The sequence below is a fragment of the Pristiophorus japonicus genome, chromosome 11 (assembly GCF_044704955.1).
Source record: "Pristiophorus japonicus isolate sPriJap1 chromosome 11, sPriJap1.hap1, whole genome shotgun sequence".
Classification (NCBI taxonomy): Eukaryota; Metazoa; Chordata; class Chondrichthyes; family Pristiophoridae; genus Pristiophorus; species Pristiophorus japonicus.
The window spans coordinates 139629883-139647773 of record NC_091987.1 but is presented as its reverse complement, the minus strand read 5'-3'; the positions used below and the strand labels follow the sequence as shown (position 1 = coordinate 139647773).

The window sequence follows — 17891 nt, the reverse complement described above, 5'->3', positions numbered from 1 at the left end:
ATGAGAGCAGAGTTAGCTAAAGTAGACTGGGAACACAGACTAAACGGTGGCACAATTGAGGAACAGTGGAGGACTTTTAAGGAGCTCTTTCATAGTGCTCAACAAAAATATATTCCAGTGAAAAAGAAGGGTGGTAAGAGAAGGGATAACCAGCCGTGGATAACCAAGGAAATAAAGGAGAGTATCAAATTAAAAACCAATGCATATAAGGTGGCCAAGGTTAGTGGGAAACTAGAAGATTGGGAAAATTTTAAACAACATCAAAGTTTGACTAAGAAAGCAATAAAGAAAGGAAAGATAGATTACGAAAGTAAAATTGCGCAAAACATAAAAACAGATAGTAAAAACTTTTACCGAGAGATAAAAAGGAAAAGAGTGACTAAAGTAAATGTTGGTCCTTTAGAAGATGAGAAGGGGGATTTAGTAATGGGAAATGTGGAAATGGCTGAGACCTTAAACAATTATTTTGCTTCGGTCTTCACAGTGGAAGACACAAAAACCATGCCAAAAATTGCTGGTCACGGGAATGTGGGAAGGGAGGACCTTGAGACAATCACTATCACTAGGGAGGTAGTGCTGGACAGGCTAATGGGACTCAAGGTAGACAAGTCCCCTGGTCCTGATGAAATGCATCCCAGGGTATTAAAAGAGATGGCAGAAGTTATAGCAGATGCATCGGTTATAATCTACCAAAATTCTCTGGACTCTGGGGAGGTACCAGCGGATTAGAAAGCAGCTAATGTAACGCCTCTGTTTAAAAAAGGGGGCAGACAAAAGGCAGGTAACTATAGGCCGGTTAGTTTAACATCTGTAGTGGGGAAAATGCTTGAAGCTATCATTAAGGAAGAAATAGCGGGACATCTAGATAGGAATAGTGCAATCAAGCAGACGCAACATGGATTCATGAAGGGGAAATCATGTTTAACTAATTTACTGGAATTCTTTGAGGATATAACGAGCATGGTGGATAGATGGATGTGGTGTATTTAGATTTCCAAAAGGCATTCGATAAGGTGCCACACAAAAGGTTACTGCAGAAGATAAAGGTACGCGGAGTCAGCGGAAATGTATTAGCATGGATAGAGAATTGGCTGGCTAACAGAAAGCAGAGAGTTGGGATAAATGGGTCCTTTTCAGGTTGGAAATCGGTGGTTAGTGGTGTGCCACAGGGATCGGTGCTGGGACCACAACTGTTTACAATATACATAGATGACCTGGAGGAGGGGACAGAGTGTAGTGTAACAAAATTTGCAGATGACACAAAGATTAGTGGGGAAGCGGGTTCTGTAGAGGACACAGAGAGGCTGCAAAGCGATTTAGATAGGTTTAGCGAATGGGCTAAGGTTTGGCAGATGGAATACAATGTCGGAAAGTGTGAGGTCATCCACCTTGGGAAAAAAAAAGTAAAAGGGAATATTATTTGAATTGGGAGAAATTACAACATGCTGAGGTGCAGAGGGACCTGGGGGTCCTTGTGCATGAATCCCAAAAAGTTAGTTTGCAGGTACAGCAGGTAATCAGGAAGGCGAATGGAATGTTGGCCTTCATTGCGAGGGGGATGGAGTACAAAAGCAGGGAGGTCCTGCTGCAACTGTACAGGGTATTGGTGAGTCCACACCTGGAGTACTGCGTGCAGTTTTGGTCACCTTACTTAAGGAAGGATATACTAGCTTTGGAGGGGGTACAGAGACGATTCACTAGGCTGATTCCGGAGATGAGGGGGTTACCTGATGATGATAGATTGAGTAGACTGGGTCTTTACTCGTTGCAGTTCAGAAGGATGAGGGGTGATCTTATAGAAACATTTAAAATAATGAAAGGGATAGACAAGATAGAGGCAGAGAGGTTGTTTCCACTGGTCGGGGAGACTAGAACTAGGGGGCACAGCCTCAAAATACGGGGGAGCCAATTTAAAACCAAGTTGAGAAGGAATTTCTTCTCCCAGAGGGTTGTGAATCTGTGGAATTCTCTGCCCAGGGAAGCAGTTGTGGCTAGCTCATTGAATGTATTCAAATCACAGATAGATAAATTTTTAACCAATAAGGGAATTAAGGATTATGGGGAGCGGGCGGGTAAGTGGAGCTGAGTCCACGGCCAGATCAGCCATGATCTTTTTGAATGGCGGAGCAGGCTCGAGGGGCTAGATGGCCTACTCCTGTTCCTAATTCTTATGTTTTTATGTTCTAGTTACATTGATTCTAGCAGAGAAACAGGCAGTTCAGTCCAGTGTTTGTACTCCACACGAAGCTCCTCCCACCCCTCTTTACCTCACCCCATCAGTATAACCTTCTATTCCTTTCTCTCTCATGGACTTATCTAGCTTCTCCTTAAATGTATCTGTGCTATTCGCCTCAACTACTCCTTGTGGTAGTAAGTTCCACATTCTCACCACTCTCTGGTGGAGAAGTTTCTCCTGAATTCCCCATTGGATTTATTCGTGACGATCTTATATTGATGGCCCCAGTTCTGGGCCCAGCTGCTATCTTGCTAACTACCTGCGACTAGATAGATTTACTTGTGAGGCAATTTCCTTCACTACACGAGAGCTCAGCCATTACCGAGATGCAATGTTTGGTTAACACTTCTTGTATTTAGATTAAGCTCCTAATGAAGAGAATGTCATTAGTTAGAATAAAAACAAGAAACAATTCCCCCTGGAGACGTCATCAGAATTCCTTTTTGAGGCTGTGCCCCCTAGTTCTAGTCTCCCCGACTAGTGGAAACAACCTCTCTGCCTCCATCTTGTCTATCCCTTTCATTATTTTAAATGTTTCTATAAGATCACCCCTCATCCTTCTGAACTCCAACGAGTAAAGACCCAGTCTACTCAATCTATCATCATAAGGTAACCCCTCATCTCCGGAATCAGCCTCGTGAATCGTCTCTGTACCCCCTCCAAAGCTAGTGTATCCCTCCTTAAGTAAGGTGATCAAAACTGGTCCTCACCAATAAATGGAGCCGGCCCTTCGAGCAGCTGCTCCTTCAGCCTATTTATCTTCTCGCTGTGATCTTCCTCACCAGCATCATGTCAGTGTCTATTTAAAACACTTAATTTGTGTGATTTCAAAATCTTCTGTTGTGACCGTTTCCATTACACTGATAGCAAGATGGGAATTGGGTGGGCAGGGGGCGGTGGCGGAGTGGAGGGGCATTTTCTCACTTCAGGCTGTCGGTGAGGTTTGCGAAATGTGCGCAGTGCCGGAATTTCAAATAAGTGCATCTGATGTTAGCAAGCATCCTGCTGATGTCTGTTCTAATTACACAAGTTTTGCTCCTTACCCTGGGGGAAAATATAGCTATTAAACTCCCTTACTACATTATGTACCCTCCAATTCATCATGGAATGAAACATGTTGTCATATATGATGCTGGTGAGCCTATTTGGACTCTAATATAAAAGCCCCTCACTGGAGATCAGTGAAACAATAGCTGTACCTGTGCGAATTGTATAGTCACAGTCCATCATTCTTACAAAATGCCTTCTGATTCAAGAGATGGTGAAAGATTTCCTACCTGAAAATCTAGTCCTGTGAGATGGGCCCATATTCTGGAACTCGCAGTATGAGTACTTACCCTGGTCCTGTAACAGAACTGAGAATGCCAACATACAAATGTCACTTACATCCAGTGAGGATCCCCGACAAAGCGTTTGTGAATCGTTCCTTGGCATCTTCCATTTCTTGCTCATGTGCTGCCTTTTCCCCCATCAGTCTCCGGCTGTGGCTGTTGACGGACTGAATGATGGAGTAAAAATTGTTGGCTGAGCGCCGCGTCACTTCTCCGCGTTCAAACCAGGCCAGCAGCACCGAGATGGCTTCCGAGAACTTGTTCTCATCTGCAAGGGACCAAATACACAGGAGCTTCAAACAGCAACCGTTCTTGATCTGACTCATGCACTTCTGGAAACAAAGGCGTGTGGAGAACTCAGCTCATTCACTGCGACAAAAGGAGCATGGTGATTTTTGTAAACACTATCCACTGTTTAAACTGTTTAAATTGTGTAAAATACTCAACATTTTCAACAACAATCAGTGAATTCTCCGCTAATCCACCAGTGGCCATTGTTCTGCTCCCCATAGGTCACTTGGACCAATCACAAACATCGACAGCATCGCTGCATATGTAACTGGAACAGACGAATCACCGCCACCATTTGGCAAACACAAAGATATGGAAAAGCATGGAAGAAGTAACTGCCATTCAGCCTGTAAAGCCACTCTATTATGAACTCTGTCCCACAACATTCATAGCTTAAAGAAAGGTTTCCCATGGTTTCTCCATGTCCCTGAAAGGAATAAGACTCCAGGTTAAAGGTCTCACCTTACATGCTGGATGATTGGCTCTGCTTGCCCAAGGTCCCCTTGGTTCAGTCACCAGCATGTTCCACACAACATTCAATTATCTCTCTCTCTCTCTCTTTATCTTCATAACAGTTCATTTGGTTTATAAAACAGATTTTCATCCAGATGTTCACTGAAACAGCAATAATTGCTTTTGCTGGGAGTTTATTCCACAATCCAATAGACTTGACTATTCTAATGCACTCCTGGCCGGCCTCTCACATTCTACTCTCCGTTAGCTTGAGGTCATCAAAAACTCAGCTGCCCGTGTCCTAATTCGCACCAAGTCCCGTTCATCCATCACTCCTATGTTCGCTGACCTACATTGACTTCAGGTTAAGCAATGCCTCGATTTTAAAATTCTCATCCTTGTTTTCAGATCCCCCTATGAACTCGCCCCTCGCTATGTCTGTAATCTCCTCCAGCCCCACAACTGCCCCACCCCCCCACCCCCGATATCTGTGCTCCTCTAATTCTGCCCTCTTGAGCATCCCTGATTTTAACTGCTCCACCATTGGTGGCCTTGCCTTCAGCTGTTAAGGCCCTAATCATTGGAATTCATTCCCGAACCTCTTCGCCTCTCTATTTGGAACTCTCTTCCCCAAACAACAATTGATGCTAGACCAATTGTTAATTTTAAATTGGAGATTGATAGATATTTGTTAACCAAAGATATTCAGGGATATGGAACAAAGGTGGGTATATGGAGTTAGATCGCAGATCAGCCATGATCTCATTGAATGGCGGAACAGGCTCAAGGGGTTGAATGGGCGACTCCTGTTCCTATGTTCCTCCCTCTCTCTCCTCCTTTAAGATGCTCCTTAAAACCTATCTCATTCACCAAGCTTTTGGTCATCGACCCTAATTTCTCCATATGTGGCTCGGTGTTAAATTTTGTTTGATAATGTCCCTGTGAAGCATCTTGGGATGTTTTACTATGTCAAAGGTGCTACATAAATCCAAGTTGCTGTTGTTATACCCACAGCTCTTGTGAAAAGAGGAAGCTAATCACAAGCCCTTCCTGTGGATGGTTAGTTTCATACTCATGTCCCCCTAGTTCTGCATTCACAGTTCACCTGTGCTACATTCTGACCTCCAGAGAATCTCGCTGATATCAAACCCTTAGCAACGTATGCTGGAGTCATCAGAAAATGTTATAATAAACAAAAATTAGCCTGTCCCATGTAATTTCTGAATAATGTGGCGAGCAAGAGACCTCTGCAGAACTCCACGCTTCAATGTCTTGCCCCGAACACAAACACATTCCATTTATTTGACCTTTTATTTGCTACCCTATAAATGCCATGCTAATTAGCATAACCTAGGCAGGGTGAAGGGTTTAGGCACAAAACCCATTCCCACCCCTTTCTGGTGCCACTGATAAATTACAATCGGGGAGATGCTGGGGGTTGGGGAGCTACTTCTGCCCATGGCCCTCATCGTCATGGAGATGGGATGCCCAGCTCCCCAGAGCTCTCGTCAGTCTCAGCTATTGTATGGCCAGTAGCAGCTACGCCTGCATGAAGAGGCCATACTTACCAATCAAGGGCCATAAGTGGACCCCACAGTGCCACATCCAAATGGCAAATTTGTCAGAAATCTGGAGTGTGGCAATATGTTACAGGGGGCACTTGCAAGTTGAAATGGGACTGTTGGACTACTTAGGTTACACATTCACGCACCCCCCCCACCCCCGCCATCACCCCGATGAAGCAACAGAAGCTGGCTCCTTGGGGTGAGTATTGAGATAGGTGTCTGCTCTTACCGTTCAAGTGGCCCCGGGATTTCGGATGGGGTCAATGCCAGGGCAAACGAATCAGTGGAACTTCAACCCCACCTCCCCGCACCCTGCAATTACTCAGCAAGATGGGGTTTTCAGAATAAAATCTTTATTCTTAAGTCAATTTTAACTCAATTAATAATAGTCAATATTTCCACATACCTTCATCAATCTTATAAACCTTGTACGTGAAACTGTCTCAAATTCTCGAAGAGTTCCAGTGGACTGGTGTTGCTTTCTGGTCTTTTAATCAACATTGACACAGACTCCATCCTGTCTATTGCTGTAACATTTTCCTCACAATCAATATTAGGCTGCACGGGCAATAAACCCCATTTTCATGCTAAATTCTTAAAAATATATATTGGGCAATATTTGCTATCCTCCAGTCCTCGGGTACAGTTTTTATGTTTATGCAGTTGCTGAAATTAAACTGATCCTCTCTTATTTCATGTGAGGTGTCCAGACCTGGGCATACAAACTGCCCAGGACATCCTGTGCTTCAGTGAATCCTGCAAACACAGAATAGTTCTGCTGCATGTCCACCTGTTGAGCCTGTTTCTTTGCCAGGTCTTCCTCAGCATGAACAATCTCAGCACCAACACCACCCACCATGGCAAGGATTCAGGCAAAGATTCTTTGTGCCGAATTTTGGCCGAATTTCCTCAGGGCTTCTCTGGCTCTGCCACCATGCTTGTGCCAGTAGAGAAAACAGCGGCAGAGCAGGGGAAAGCCCCGAGGAAATCCACCACACCATGTTTAACTCCACAAATGCCAAAACAATTCATTCACGATGGGTAACGGGTACAAGTTGAAAGTAGTCATAAACTGCCTCCAAATGATAAGCTTGATCGGGTGATGGTGGGGGTATGAAATGAATTGGCAGAAATTTGACCAAAAACTCAACGTTCCACCCAAAACTAAATTTGGTTGAGTCCCAAAATTCCCCCAAACTGGCAGAAGATTATCTCCAAGCACCGTCTGACTGGCTGGAATTTTCCAGTCTGCAGGTTTATGTACAATCTGAGATGGCCAGGTTTGGATCTTGACACTTCATTAAACCATTGTGTACAGTCCCAGTGTTCGTGGTCATATCCCAATCAGCAGTGACACTGCTTCATTAAACCATTGTGTACAATTGTGCTCATGGTGATGTGATGAGAGGCACAGCAGGATGGTGTTGTGTGTGGCTTTGTAATAAGGTTTCCTGATCTGCTGAGATAATTGAAAGGTTTGCGGCACTGCAGCCAGCTCCTCCTGACGACATCCCTGCTAGTACCCGCCTCTGTAATGTGCAGCCAGGCTGCATGGTCTCCTGGGGAAGCCTCTGCCATCCATAGGAAGGGAAGAGGACCTCCCTGCGCACTGTGACTCCCTCCATAAGCATGTGGAGGGAGTGATGGGAGAGCCTGGGTGCAGCTGTGAACCTCTGTGCAGTGTTTGTCAATGTTGCAGCACCTCAATGCTGTAGAACACTGACAGCATAAATGTCAAAATAAAGTTAGCCATGGTCCCTTTAAGGAAACCGGCTGATGATGTGTCATCAAATGACATCACCAGACCCACTTCCTCTAATTGGCCGGGAAACACGCTGGGTGGGCTTAGCAAGCCCAATCACAGCATATTCATTCTGCACAACGGCCTGGAGCCAGCAATGAGGCCGGGACAGGCCTGGAGCCAGCAGTGAGGCCGGGGCCCACCACCGCCACGGACCCACCGAGCTTCGTATAATCCAGCTCTATGATTCTAGGAAGAGCAGCGAATCACCATTGTCCACGTGGGAACCAACAATATAGGGAAGGATAGGCCTGACGTCCTGAAATGGAAGTATGGGAGATTCTGAAACAAGGCTTCACCAGGATAATCTCCGGATTACATGCTAGACTAGGGAAGGATAGGAAGATTTTGGGGCTCAACACATAAATCAAGAGATGGTGTCAGGAACAAAGTTTCCATTTTCTGGGGCATTGGCACCAGGTCTGGAGAAGGTGGGAGCTATTGCACAGGGTGGGCTCCACCTGAACAGGGAGGAAGCTCATGGACTGGCCACACAGAGAACTAGTGAAGTGAACAGTCAGGAAGGAAAGGGGAGCAGGGGAAATAAAACCAAAGAGAGAGAGAGAGAGAGAGAGAGAGCAACTGGAGAAGGCAGACAGAGAGAAGGTAAATGTGCAAATAGGAAAGGATAACAGACAGAAAAAATAAAGGGAGCAGAACAGGAAAATCAAATTGACCAGTTACAAACACGGAAAATACGGAGATGAAGAAAAGAACGGGCCGAAACTGCCCTCTGTCCCAAATGGGGTGCACGTATCAATTTTGAAGGGTTCCATCCATCCCAATGCAAGGGGCGAGCAATCCGGAGAAATTCAGGTCTTGGTAGATTTTTTTTGAGTGGGGCGGAAGTGGTCTCATCATCGGGGTGGAAGTGGGGGTGGGTCATATTGGCCGACAATAGCGGGGCGGAAGTGGGGGTGGGTTGGAATGGCCGTCACTAGTGACGCGGAGGTGGGAGTCGGTTGGAATGGCCGACGCTCCAAGTCATCGCACTGGCGCATCACAATATCTCTCCCCTTCAGTTAAAGGGGAGGGCTGCTGCAAACTCTGCAGCCCCTTTAGTGGCAAACACTGGGCCACCAGGGAGCGTTTCGGCCGGGCCAGCGGCCTGGCACCCAAGAAGGAGAACCCTTCAGTACCTGATGATGTCAGAACAGTTGTTGGGAACAAGCCAGAATGGGTTGTCCGTAATCAGGGTATCCACTGGCCCAACCCATTTTCATTGCATGAAGGGGCTCCCATTGGAGATCTCTCTGGATTTGGAAATGGATTCCCTCCCCCGTCCAGATTTAATGATTTCCACATCCAAAAAAAGGTAAGCATTTCAGGTCTCATGTTTTTAGTCTCTGCAACAGGGCAAACCTTACATTGACTATTGGACTTGCTTTTCAATCACCTCTCATTTACTTTAACCTTTGTGGGTTACCAGACCGGATTTGCTACATTACAGCAGTGACTACACTTCAAATGTACTTCAATGGCTGTAAAGCGCTTTGGGACATCCTGAGGTCTTGAAACGTGCGATATAAATCCAAGTCTTTCTTTTCTCCTTTTGACTATCCATATATTTCTGTTCTGGGTCATTGCCAAGAACCATTACCATTGTATGGACCAGGCTAATTGCAATCTCTATTCTTGATTCACTCTCAAGCATAGTGAAAATTTATTTGATATTACTATGAGAGAGAAATTTAATTGTACTATTTATGTCCTAGTCTTTATTATTAAATTATCCACAGTAATCTCTATTTTGTATCTCTCTCAGACAAGTGTCTCAATGTTCCCATTGTAAACCGTTTTATTGTGATGTCCGTATCATTTCATTAAATGGGCACAGATTGTAGAATTAAATATATAGTTATAGCAAAACACTGCCAGTGGAAACCAGGAGCCGTTGATGGAAAAGCTCCCTGGACCAGCAGGAAAATCATCGACTGTAGATGGGTCTGGAGAAAATCAAACAAGATGGACACAAAGCAGGCAGACCACCGGGGAAATCAGACACGACAGACACATAGGCCCAACTTGACCACCAGGGAATTTGAAGTGCATCAGTGCATTGTCCCGTTCCATTAGCAGAGAAACCAGACACCACAGTTCTGTAGATCCACTACACCGCCAAGCAGCTCGCACTCTCCATTCACATATCCACTTGGACCACCAGGGAAATAAACACCACACTAATATATTTACAGTGCACCCACTGCAAGGATAGATACTACAGACACTCAACAACACGGCAACAGGAGACCGATGGATGAAACATTTGCTCTCCTTTAGTGTTTGGCAACAAAAGTCACAACAAAGTTTTCAGTTTTTCAGACAAAAATAACAACATGGCACAATCCATGCCAATAGCATATGAACAAAACAACAAATTCTCCCACTGAATATACAAGGCATCTTTTCAGTTGGGAGAAATGCACTGGGGAATGGGGAGCCATTGGAGGTCGGCAAGTACGGGGGTAATCATCACCTCCTGTAACTTCTCTTCCACCAGCTCAGTGTCCCCAATACCATAGTGTGTTTGAAAGTTGTGTCTGAAGGAGGTGTAAATAGCAACAGCAGAACCATTACCAGCACCCGTTGTCCAAAGAAATGGCGACAGCCTTCTGGACTCAACATTCAGTTCAACAATTTTAGATCATAACCACCACTCACATTCTTTTTGGACAGCAGTTGATGATTCTATCCCCATTTACACCTCTTCTAGACCCATCTTTCATTTATTTACTTACCCCATCACCATCCTTTTTGCCTTGCCTTGCACCATCATCTCTTTTGTCATTGAATCTCTCCTGCCTTCCACCCTATCACACACCTTCCTCTGAGTTCTTTCCTCCCGCCCCCCTTTCCCTGCCCCTACACTTGCTTAAAACCTGTCACATCTCTAACATTTTCCAGTTCTGACGAAGTGTCATTGACCTGAAACATTAACTCTGTTTCTCTCTCCACAGATACTGCCCAACCTGCTGAGCGTTTCCTGCATTTTCTGTTTTTGTTTAAGTTTTCCAGCGGTATGTTGCTTTTTGTTTGAGTATTGAAAGGTGATGCACATTAGGAAAACTCTAAAGTGATACAAAAGCTCAATTGAAATAAGATTTAATGGCAAAATAAATATAAGTCAATGAAGTTCTTCAACTTTTTATCTCTCCATGTCTGATGTTACACTTGCTCGGAGGGTGAGCCTTGGGATTGCCGACAGAGTAACCGGAACTGTAATCGATGCAGTGTTGGCTGATGGAATAACAATGAAGCAGTTCTTTATTACTTTAGGATTCGCTTATTTGCACTACAAAATGCTCTGATTGGCTGTCCATGATCACATGACCTGATTGCTGATTGGTCCCCTTGGAGGATAAGACACACCCAGCAGTTTCTCTGGAATGTGTAATTAGAACCGCGCTGCCCAAGTTCTCAGTGACTTTGCAAATTGTAATTCGAGCCACTGACTGCCGACTCCAGGCAGGAGAGAGCACCCTCATCCCAGCCAAAGTTCCTGCCCCATCCCAGCACCCCCTCCCCACCCCCCCCCCCCACCATAGATGGAGCATTGTGTGTGGGTCACAGATTGTTAACAGGTTTCTTGGGTATGAAGTGAATAGTGACACACGTACTGAGCTTTCTGAGAAATCGGCTTTGCGTGTAAAGGGGATGGGTTTGGAAGAACGTGATCAGTCTTCCCCGAGTTCCCCCTCTACCCTCCGATCGCCTCTCCCGCGTCCCCTCTCTCTCCCCCAGACTCTCTCACTCTCCCCCCAGTCTCTCTCTCTCTCTGCCCCACTCTCTTCCCCAATCTCTCGCTCTACCCCCCTAAGTCTATCACTCCCCACCTATCCCCTCTCCCACATTCCCTCTCTCCTCTCAGTCTCTCTCTCTCTCTCTCTCTCTCTCCACCCCCAGTCTCTCTCTCTCTCTCTCTCCACCCCCAGTCTCTCTCTCTCTCTCTCCACCCCCAGTCTCTCTCTCTCTCTCTCTCTCTCTCTCTCTCCACCCCCAGTCTCTCTCTCTCTCTCTCCACCCCCAGTCTCTCTCTCTCTCCACCCCCAGTCTCTCTCTCTCTCTCTCTCTCTCTCTCTCTCCACCCCCAGTCTCTCTCTCTCTCTCTCCACCCCCAGTCTCTCTCTCTCACCACCCCCAGTCTCTCTCTCTCTCTCTCTCTCCACCCCCAGTCTCTCTCTCTCTCTCTCCACCCCCAGTCTCTCTCTCTCTCTCTCTCCACCCCCAGTCTCTCTCTCTCTCTCTCCACCCCCAGTCTCTCTCTCTCTCTCTCTCCACCCCCAGTCTCTCTCTCTCTCTCTCTCCACCCCCAGTCTCTCTCTCTCTCTCTCCACCCCCAGTCTCTCTCTCTCTCTCTCTCTCCACCCCCAGTCTCTCTCTCTCTCTCTCTCTCTCCACCCCCAGTCTCTCTCTCTCTCTCTCTCTCTCTCTCTCTCTCCACCCCCAGTCTCTCTCTCTCTCTCTCCACCCCCAGTCTCTCTCTCTCTCTCTCTCTCCACCCCCAGTCTCTCTCTCTCTCCACCCCCAGTCTCTCTCCACCCCCAGTCTCTCTCTCTCTCTCTCTCTCTCTCTCCACCCCCAGTTTCTCTCTCTCTCTCTCTCTCTCTCTCCACCCCCAGTTTCTCTCTCTCTCTCTCTCTCTCTCTCCACCCCCAGTCTCTCTCTCTCTCTCTCTCTCTCTCTCCACCCCCAGTCTCTCTCTCTCTCTCTCTCTCTCTCTCTCTCCTGCCTCTCCAGTCTCGCTCTCTCCAGCCTCTGATGTTTTCACTTCCACAGAAGGCCACAAAACTATTTGTGTGGATAATCACAGCGATATTCTAGGCAAAAGTCCTGAAGATGGCACAGTTACAGCTCAAGATACATACCCGACTTCCGGTGTTGGGTTCGAGGAGTTTGCGCATGTGCGGGAGGACGAGGATGGAGTCCAGGGGCCAGTGGTGCGCATGCGCGGGAGGACGGGGGCGGAGTCCAGGGTGCGCAGGCGCAGAAGTACACGCAGAAAACGAGTGCAAATAATCACTCTGGTTAGTTTAGCTCTGCAGATTCCTTACATTCAGTCACCAGTCATGGGGCAATTTCTGCTCCCATTTTCCCACTCGTTCACCGTAGCTTCAATTAACGAGCTGGGGAAACCTGGGGAAATGGTATAAATGCCGCCTATGCCATTGTTGAGCGGTTTCTCCAGCGGAAGAATCCCGGCAGGAGTTCACCCCAAGGGATTTAAAGCTGCTGTCAGTATCTTGCCCCGAGCATCACTCAATATAAGTGCTGCTGCTCCTCAGTGATCTGAGGAACCGCTATTGAACAAACACAGACGGTGTATTTGTTCTGTTATGTGTACGACAGGCGGTTATTCTCCAGTGTGGGTGACAGTCAAATCCTGGATATCCCAGTTCTCAGGGACACTTACAGAGATGCAGCTGTTTGACTGCGAGAGTCAGTTTGAAACTTAGAGAATCCGGGAATCATACAAATTTACAGCACAGAAAGAGGCCATTCGGCCCATCGTGTCTGTGCTGGCCAACAAAGAGCTATCCAGCCGAATCCCACTTTCCAGCACTAGGTCCGTAGCCCTGTAGGTTGTGGCACTTCAAGTGCACATCGCAGTACTTTTTAAATGTGGTGAGGGTTCCTACCTCTACCATCCATTCAGGCAGTGAGTTCCAGACCCCCACCACCCTCTGGGTGAAAAAAATTCTCCTCAAATCCCCTGTTAACCTCTTACCAACTACTTTAGATCTATGACCCCTGGTTATTGACTCCTCTGCTAAGGGGAGTAAGCCCTTCCAATCCACTCTATACAGGTCCCTCATAATGTTATACACGTCAATAAGGTCTTCCCTCAGCCCCCTCTGTTCCAGAGAAAACAAACCCAGCCTATCCAATCTTTCCTCATAGCTAAAATTCTCCAGTACTGGCAACATCCTCGTAAATCTCCTCTCTAGTGCAATCACATCTTTCCTGTAATATGGTGACCAGATCTGCATGCAGTACTCTAGCTGTGGCCTAACTAATGTTTTATACAGTTCAAGCATAACCTCCCTGCTCTTGTATTCTATGCCTCAGCTAATAAAGGCAAGTATCTCGTATGCCTTCTCAACCATTTATCTACCTGGCCTGCTATCTTCAGGGTTCTGTGGACATGCAGTCCAAGGACCCTCTGTTCCTCTACACTTCTCATTGTCCTACCATTTAATGTGTATTCCCTTGCCTTGTTAGCCCTCCCCAAATGCAGCACCTCACACTTCTCCGGATTAAATTCCATTTGATAAAGAGATATAGTTCAAATGAGCATAGCTTCCACCATGACAAGAAATAAGAGCGAAGAAGTACTGCATACAAGAACATTATTCACAAAAGAATAGCTTAGCATTTGGGCTGCGACAGTTTAGGAAAATAGGAATTGCTTGATGCAAAAAGACCACGGTCCATGTAGTTCACCTTCACCATCCTGGTAGTCACATGACACAATGGTAATGGAGTTATTAGCCAATCCCAGCAATCAATCTCTTCCAATTGACTGCCCGAGAGAGGAGATTTACGAGGATGTTGCCAGGACTGGAGAATTTTAGATTGGGGGAAAAATTAGATAAGCTGGGGTTATTTTCTTTAGAACAGAGGAGGCTGAGAGGAGACTAAATTGAGGTATATAAAATTATGATGGGCCTAGCTAGAGTGAACAACAGAGCCAGAAATGAGGCAAGGAAAATCCCATCGGTGGAGAGCTTTGGGAACCATAGGTCCAAATTACCTGTTCCCCCCAAGCACGCTCGACTTACCACACGTCGTGTCTCAATGATTCAATACCAACGGCTTCCACCATCGCCCGAGGGAGCCTGTTCCATAGATTTACCACTCGCTCTCTGAAATAATGGGCGATGTAACTGTTTGAGCCGGTTGCGTGCGGGTAAGCAGGAAGTCCAGGTTTCCCCGCACACTGCGGAGTTTTATCTCCACGGCCTGTGTCTGACGTCACGGACAGGTTCCCCGCCCAGAGGTCAGCCTGATGGATAAACTCGGCTTCCAGTCGGGGGGGAATGTTGCAGAAGGGGCAGCAGGACCAGGAGGGGTATGATCCCCAGCTCCGGGTTGGGGAGGGCTGACCCCCAATCCCAAGGTGAGGGGGGGGTGGCGGGGTGTGATCCCAGGCACCGGGGGGGGGGGGGGGGGTGGGGGAGAGCTGTTTCCCGGGCCGTGGGGCGGAGGCTGATCCCAGGCTCTTGGGGGGGTGCGGGTGAGGGGCTGATCCCCGGCTCCAGAGGGGGGAGTCTGATCCCCGATCACAAGGGCTGGGGGGGGGCGGATGTGGGGGTGTTCCGATGGTGAGGGAGCTTGGGATCTGGGAGGCCGGGAGGGAGCACTCTCCGGGGGGGGAGCACTCTCTGTGGGGGGGGAGCACTCTCTGTGGGGGGGGAGCACTCTCTGTGGGGGGGGGAGCACTCTCCGGGGGCGGGAGCACTCTCCGAGGGGGAGCACTTTCCGTGGGGGGAGTACTCCAGGGGGGGAGCACTTTCCGGGGGGGTGCAGGGGGGGGGGAACTCTCCGTGGAGGGGGGGTTGCAGAGGGGAGCACTCTCTGGGAGGGGTGCGGGGGGGGCGGCACTCTCCCGGGGGGGGGAAGCACTCTCCACCGGGGGGGCACTCTCCGGGGGGGGCACTCTCCATGGGGGGGGGGGGGGAGAAACACTCTCCCGGGGGGGAGAGCACTCTCTGGGGGGGAGGGTCCAGGGGGAGCACTATCCGGGGTAGGGAGCACTCTGGGGGGGGTTGGGTCCGGGGGAGCACTCTCTGTGGGATAGGGGGAGCAGTCTCCAGGTAGGAGCACTCTGGGCGTGAGCACTCCGGGCGGGAACATTCTCCAGGAAGGAGCACTCTCCAGGCGGGAGCGCTTTTGCTCCTCCCGGCCCACACAGAGTGCTCCCCGAGGCTGTCCTCACCTTGCTGCAGCTGCCGTGTTTCCGGAGCCCTGGGAAACCCGGCCGGCCACAGTTAAAGCTGCAAACACAATTTAAGGCGAGGCTTCCAGCCTCACTAAGGTTGGCTGACCGCCCCTTGTCCCACCGGAGTAAAAGCCGGAAATCGGCGGGTTAGAGCCGGTTTTCCGACAATCTTTGGCCATTTAATCCCCGGCAGCACCCACTCCCACCCGTTCCCCCAAGTTAAAATTCCCCCCAATGTTTCCGCAGATTAATTTTGAATTCACCCTTTGAAGCGCAGTCCTCTGGTTCTACTGTTCTGGACAAGATGAAACAGCTCTTCACGATTTACATTATCGAGTCCGTTTTAAACCTAAAAACAGCAATATCACCTGTCAGCCTTCTTTTATCCAGTAAGAACTTGCCTAATTTACATAATGGCTCCACACAATACCCCCTCCCCTTCCTCAACCACTGCGGTTGCTCTCTCTGTGTCCTTTCAGTCGCTGCAATACCTTGTGTACTGTGGCGACCACAGTGGTACCCAGTGTTCCCAGTGTGGGCACACCAGTGGTTTATACGTGGCAGCATTACCTCACTGTTTCACATTGACCGCAACTACCTCAAGTTTATCTGCTTGCACTTGAGGGACTAGATAGAGGATAAAGAATAAATTCACTTAATAGTTTAAATCAACAAGTGAAGCCGGGTGCCATGGGTCCCTGCTGCTAACTGAAGATGGGAGGAGTGTCGTACGGAGCCAGAGAAGAATTTCAGTCAGTCGTGTAATTAAGGGAAAGGTTGTTCTATTTATTATCCTGGGCATGTTAGTGAAGATAGTCTTGAAGGATTAGGGAGCTGGAACTCACCTGTGAGAATGATCGAAGATACAGGAGCCAAAGAATCCAGAGGAGGAAGGGGAAAAAATACCTCCAAATTTAACAGTTGTCTTAAATTCTTCTCAATCTTACATAAGAACATAAGAAATAGGAGCAGGAGTAGGCCACCTGGCCCCTCGAGCCTGCTCCACCATTCAATAAGATCATGGCTGATCGTGGACTCCGCTCCACTTCCCTGCACACTCCCCATAACCCTTTATTCCCTTATCACTCAAAAATCAGTCTATTAAATATATTCAATGACCCAGCCTCCACTGCTCTCTGGGGCAGAGAATTCCAGAGATTTACAACCCTCAGAAAGAAATTCCTCCTCATCTCAGCTTTAAATTGGTGGCCCCTTATTCTGAGACGATGTCCCCAAGTTTTAGTTTCCCCTATGAGTGGAAATATCCTCTCTGCATCCACCTTCTCGAGCCCCCTCATTATCTTATATGTATGAATAAGATCACCTCTCATTCTTCTGAACTCCAATGAGTATAGGCCCAACCTACTCAACCTATCTTCATAAGTCAACCCTCTCATCTCCAAAGTCAACCTAGTGAACCTTCTCTGAACAGCCTCCAATGCAAGTATACCCTTCCTTAAATATGGAGACCAAAACTACACGCAGTATTCTAGGTGTGACCTCACCAATACCCTGTACAGTTGAGGCAGGACTTCCCTGCTTTTATACTCTATCCCCCTTGCAATAAAGGCCAACATTCCATTTGCCTTCCTGATTACTTGCTGTACCTGCATACTAACCTTTTGTGTTTCAGGTACAAGGACCCCCAAGTCACTCTGCACTACAGCACTTTGCAATTTTTCTCCATTCAAATTATAATTTGCTTTTCTATTTTTTCTGCCAAAGTGGATAACCTCACATTTTCCCACATTATACTCCATCTGCTAAATGTTTATCCACTCTTGGTGTATGTTATCATCATGAAAAATTATTTTGATTTTTGGGATTGAAGCCAATAATTAAGAACTCAGAATTTTTTTTCAATACTATGAGATATGTTCCTGAGACAATGGCTAACTCCAGTTTCTTTATCCCTTTACTGATTTTGCGATGAATGCAGTCTAACCAGCAATCTCTCTCAGTACCTTCCTGTACGTGGAATAAGCAAGTACGACTGTCACACAAACAGGAAAGTGGATCTGACACACTTCACTAACAGGGAACTCATTTTCTTCCTTGTTTTGTCCACTTGGAACACTGAACAGATGGATTGGGTTTCTAAAGGTTAAATGCAGTTAATCTGCAAACTATTACTAAACTGAAATAGAAATGTTGCTGATGCAATCAGAGTGCTCTTCTGATTTTGGGGTTAAGGCACATTGTTGGAGCAGAGTAGAGCGAGTTTCATTCTGTAATTTGCTGCACTGTATCTGGCCCTGTGGTGCTCAGTGTTGAC

The 17891-nt window shown here is 47.4% G+C and overlaps 1 protein-coding gene across 1 annotated transcript in view; it reads right to left on the bottom strand.

The window, feature by feature from the left end:
- The window catches only part of LOC139275595 (ecto-NOX disulfide-thiol exchanger 1-like), a 249283-nt gene that overhangs the window by 182333 nt on the left and 49059 nt on the right, over window positions 1-17891 (bottom strand). Inside the window, exon 6 of the mRNA XM_070892766.1 lies at window positions 3623-3835. Within this exon, the coding sequence (XP_070748867.1) occupies window positions 3623-3835 (213 nt within the window). The remainder of the gene's footprint in view (window positions 1-3622; window positions 3836-17891) is intronic.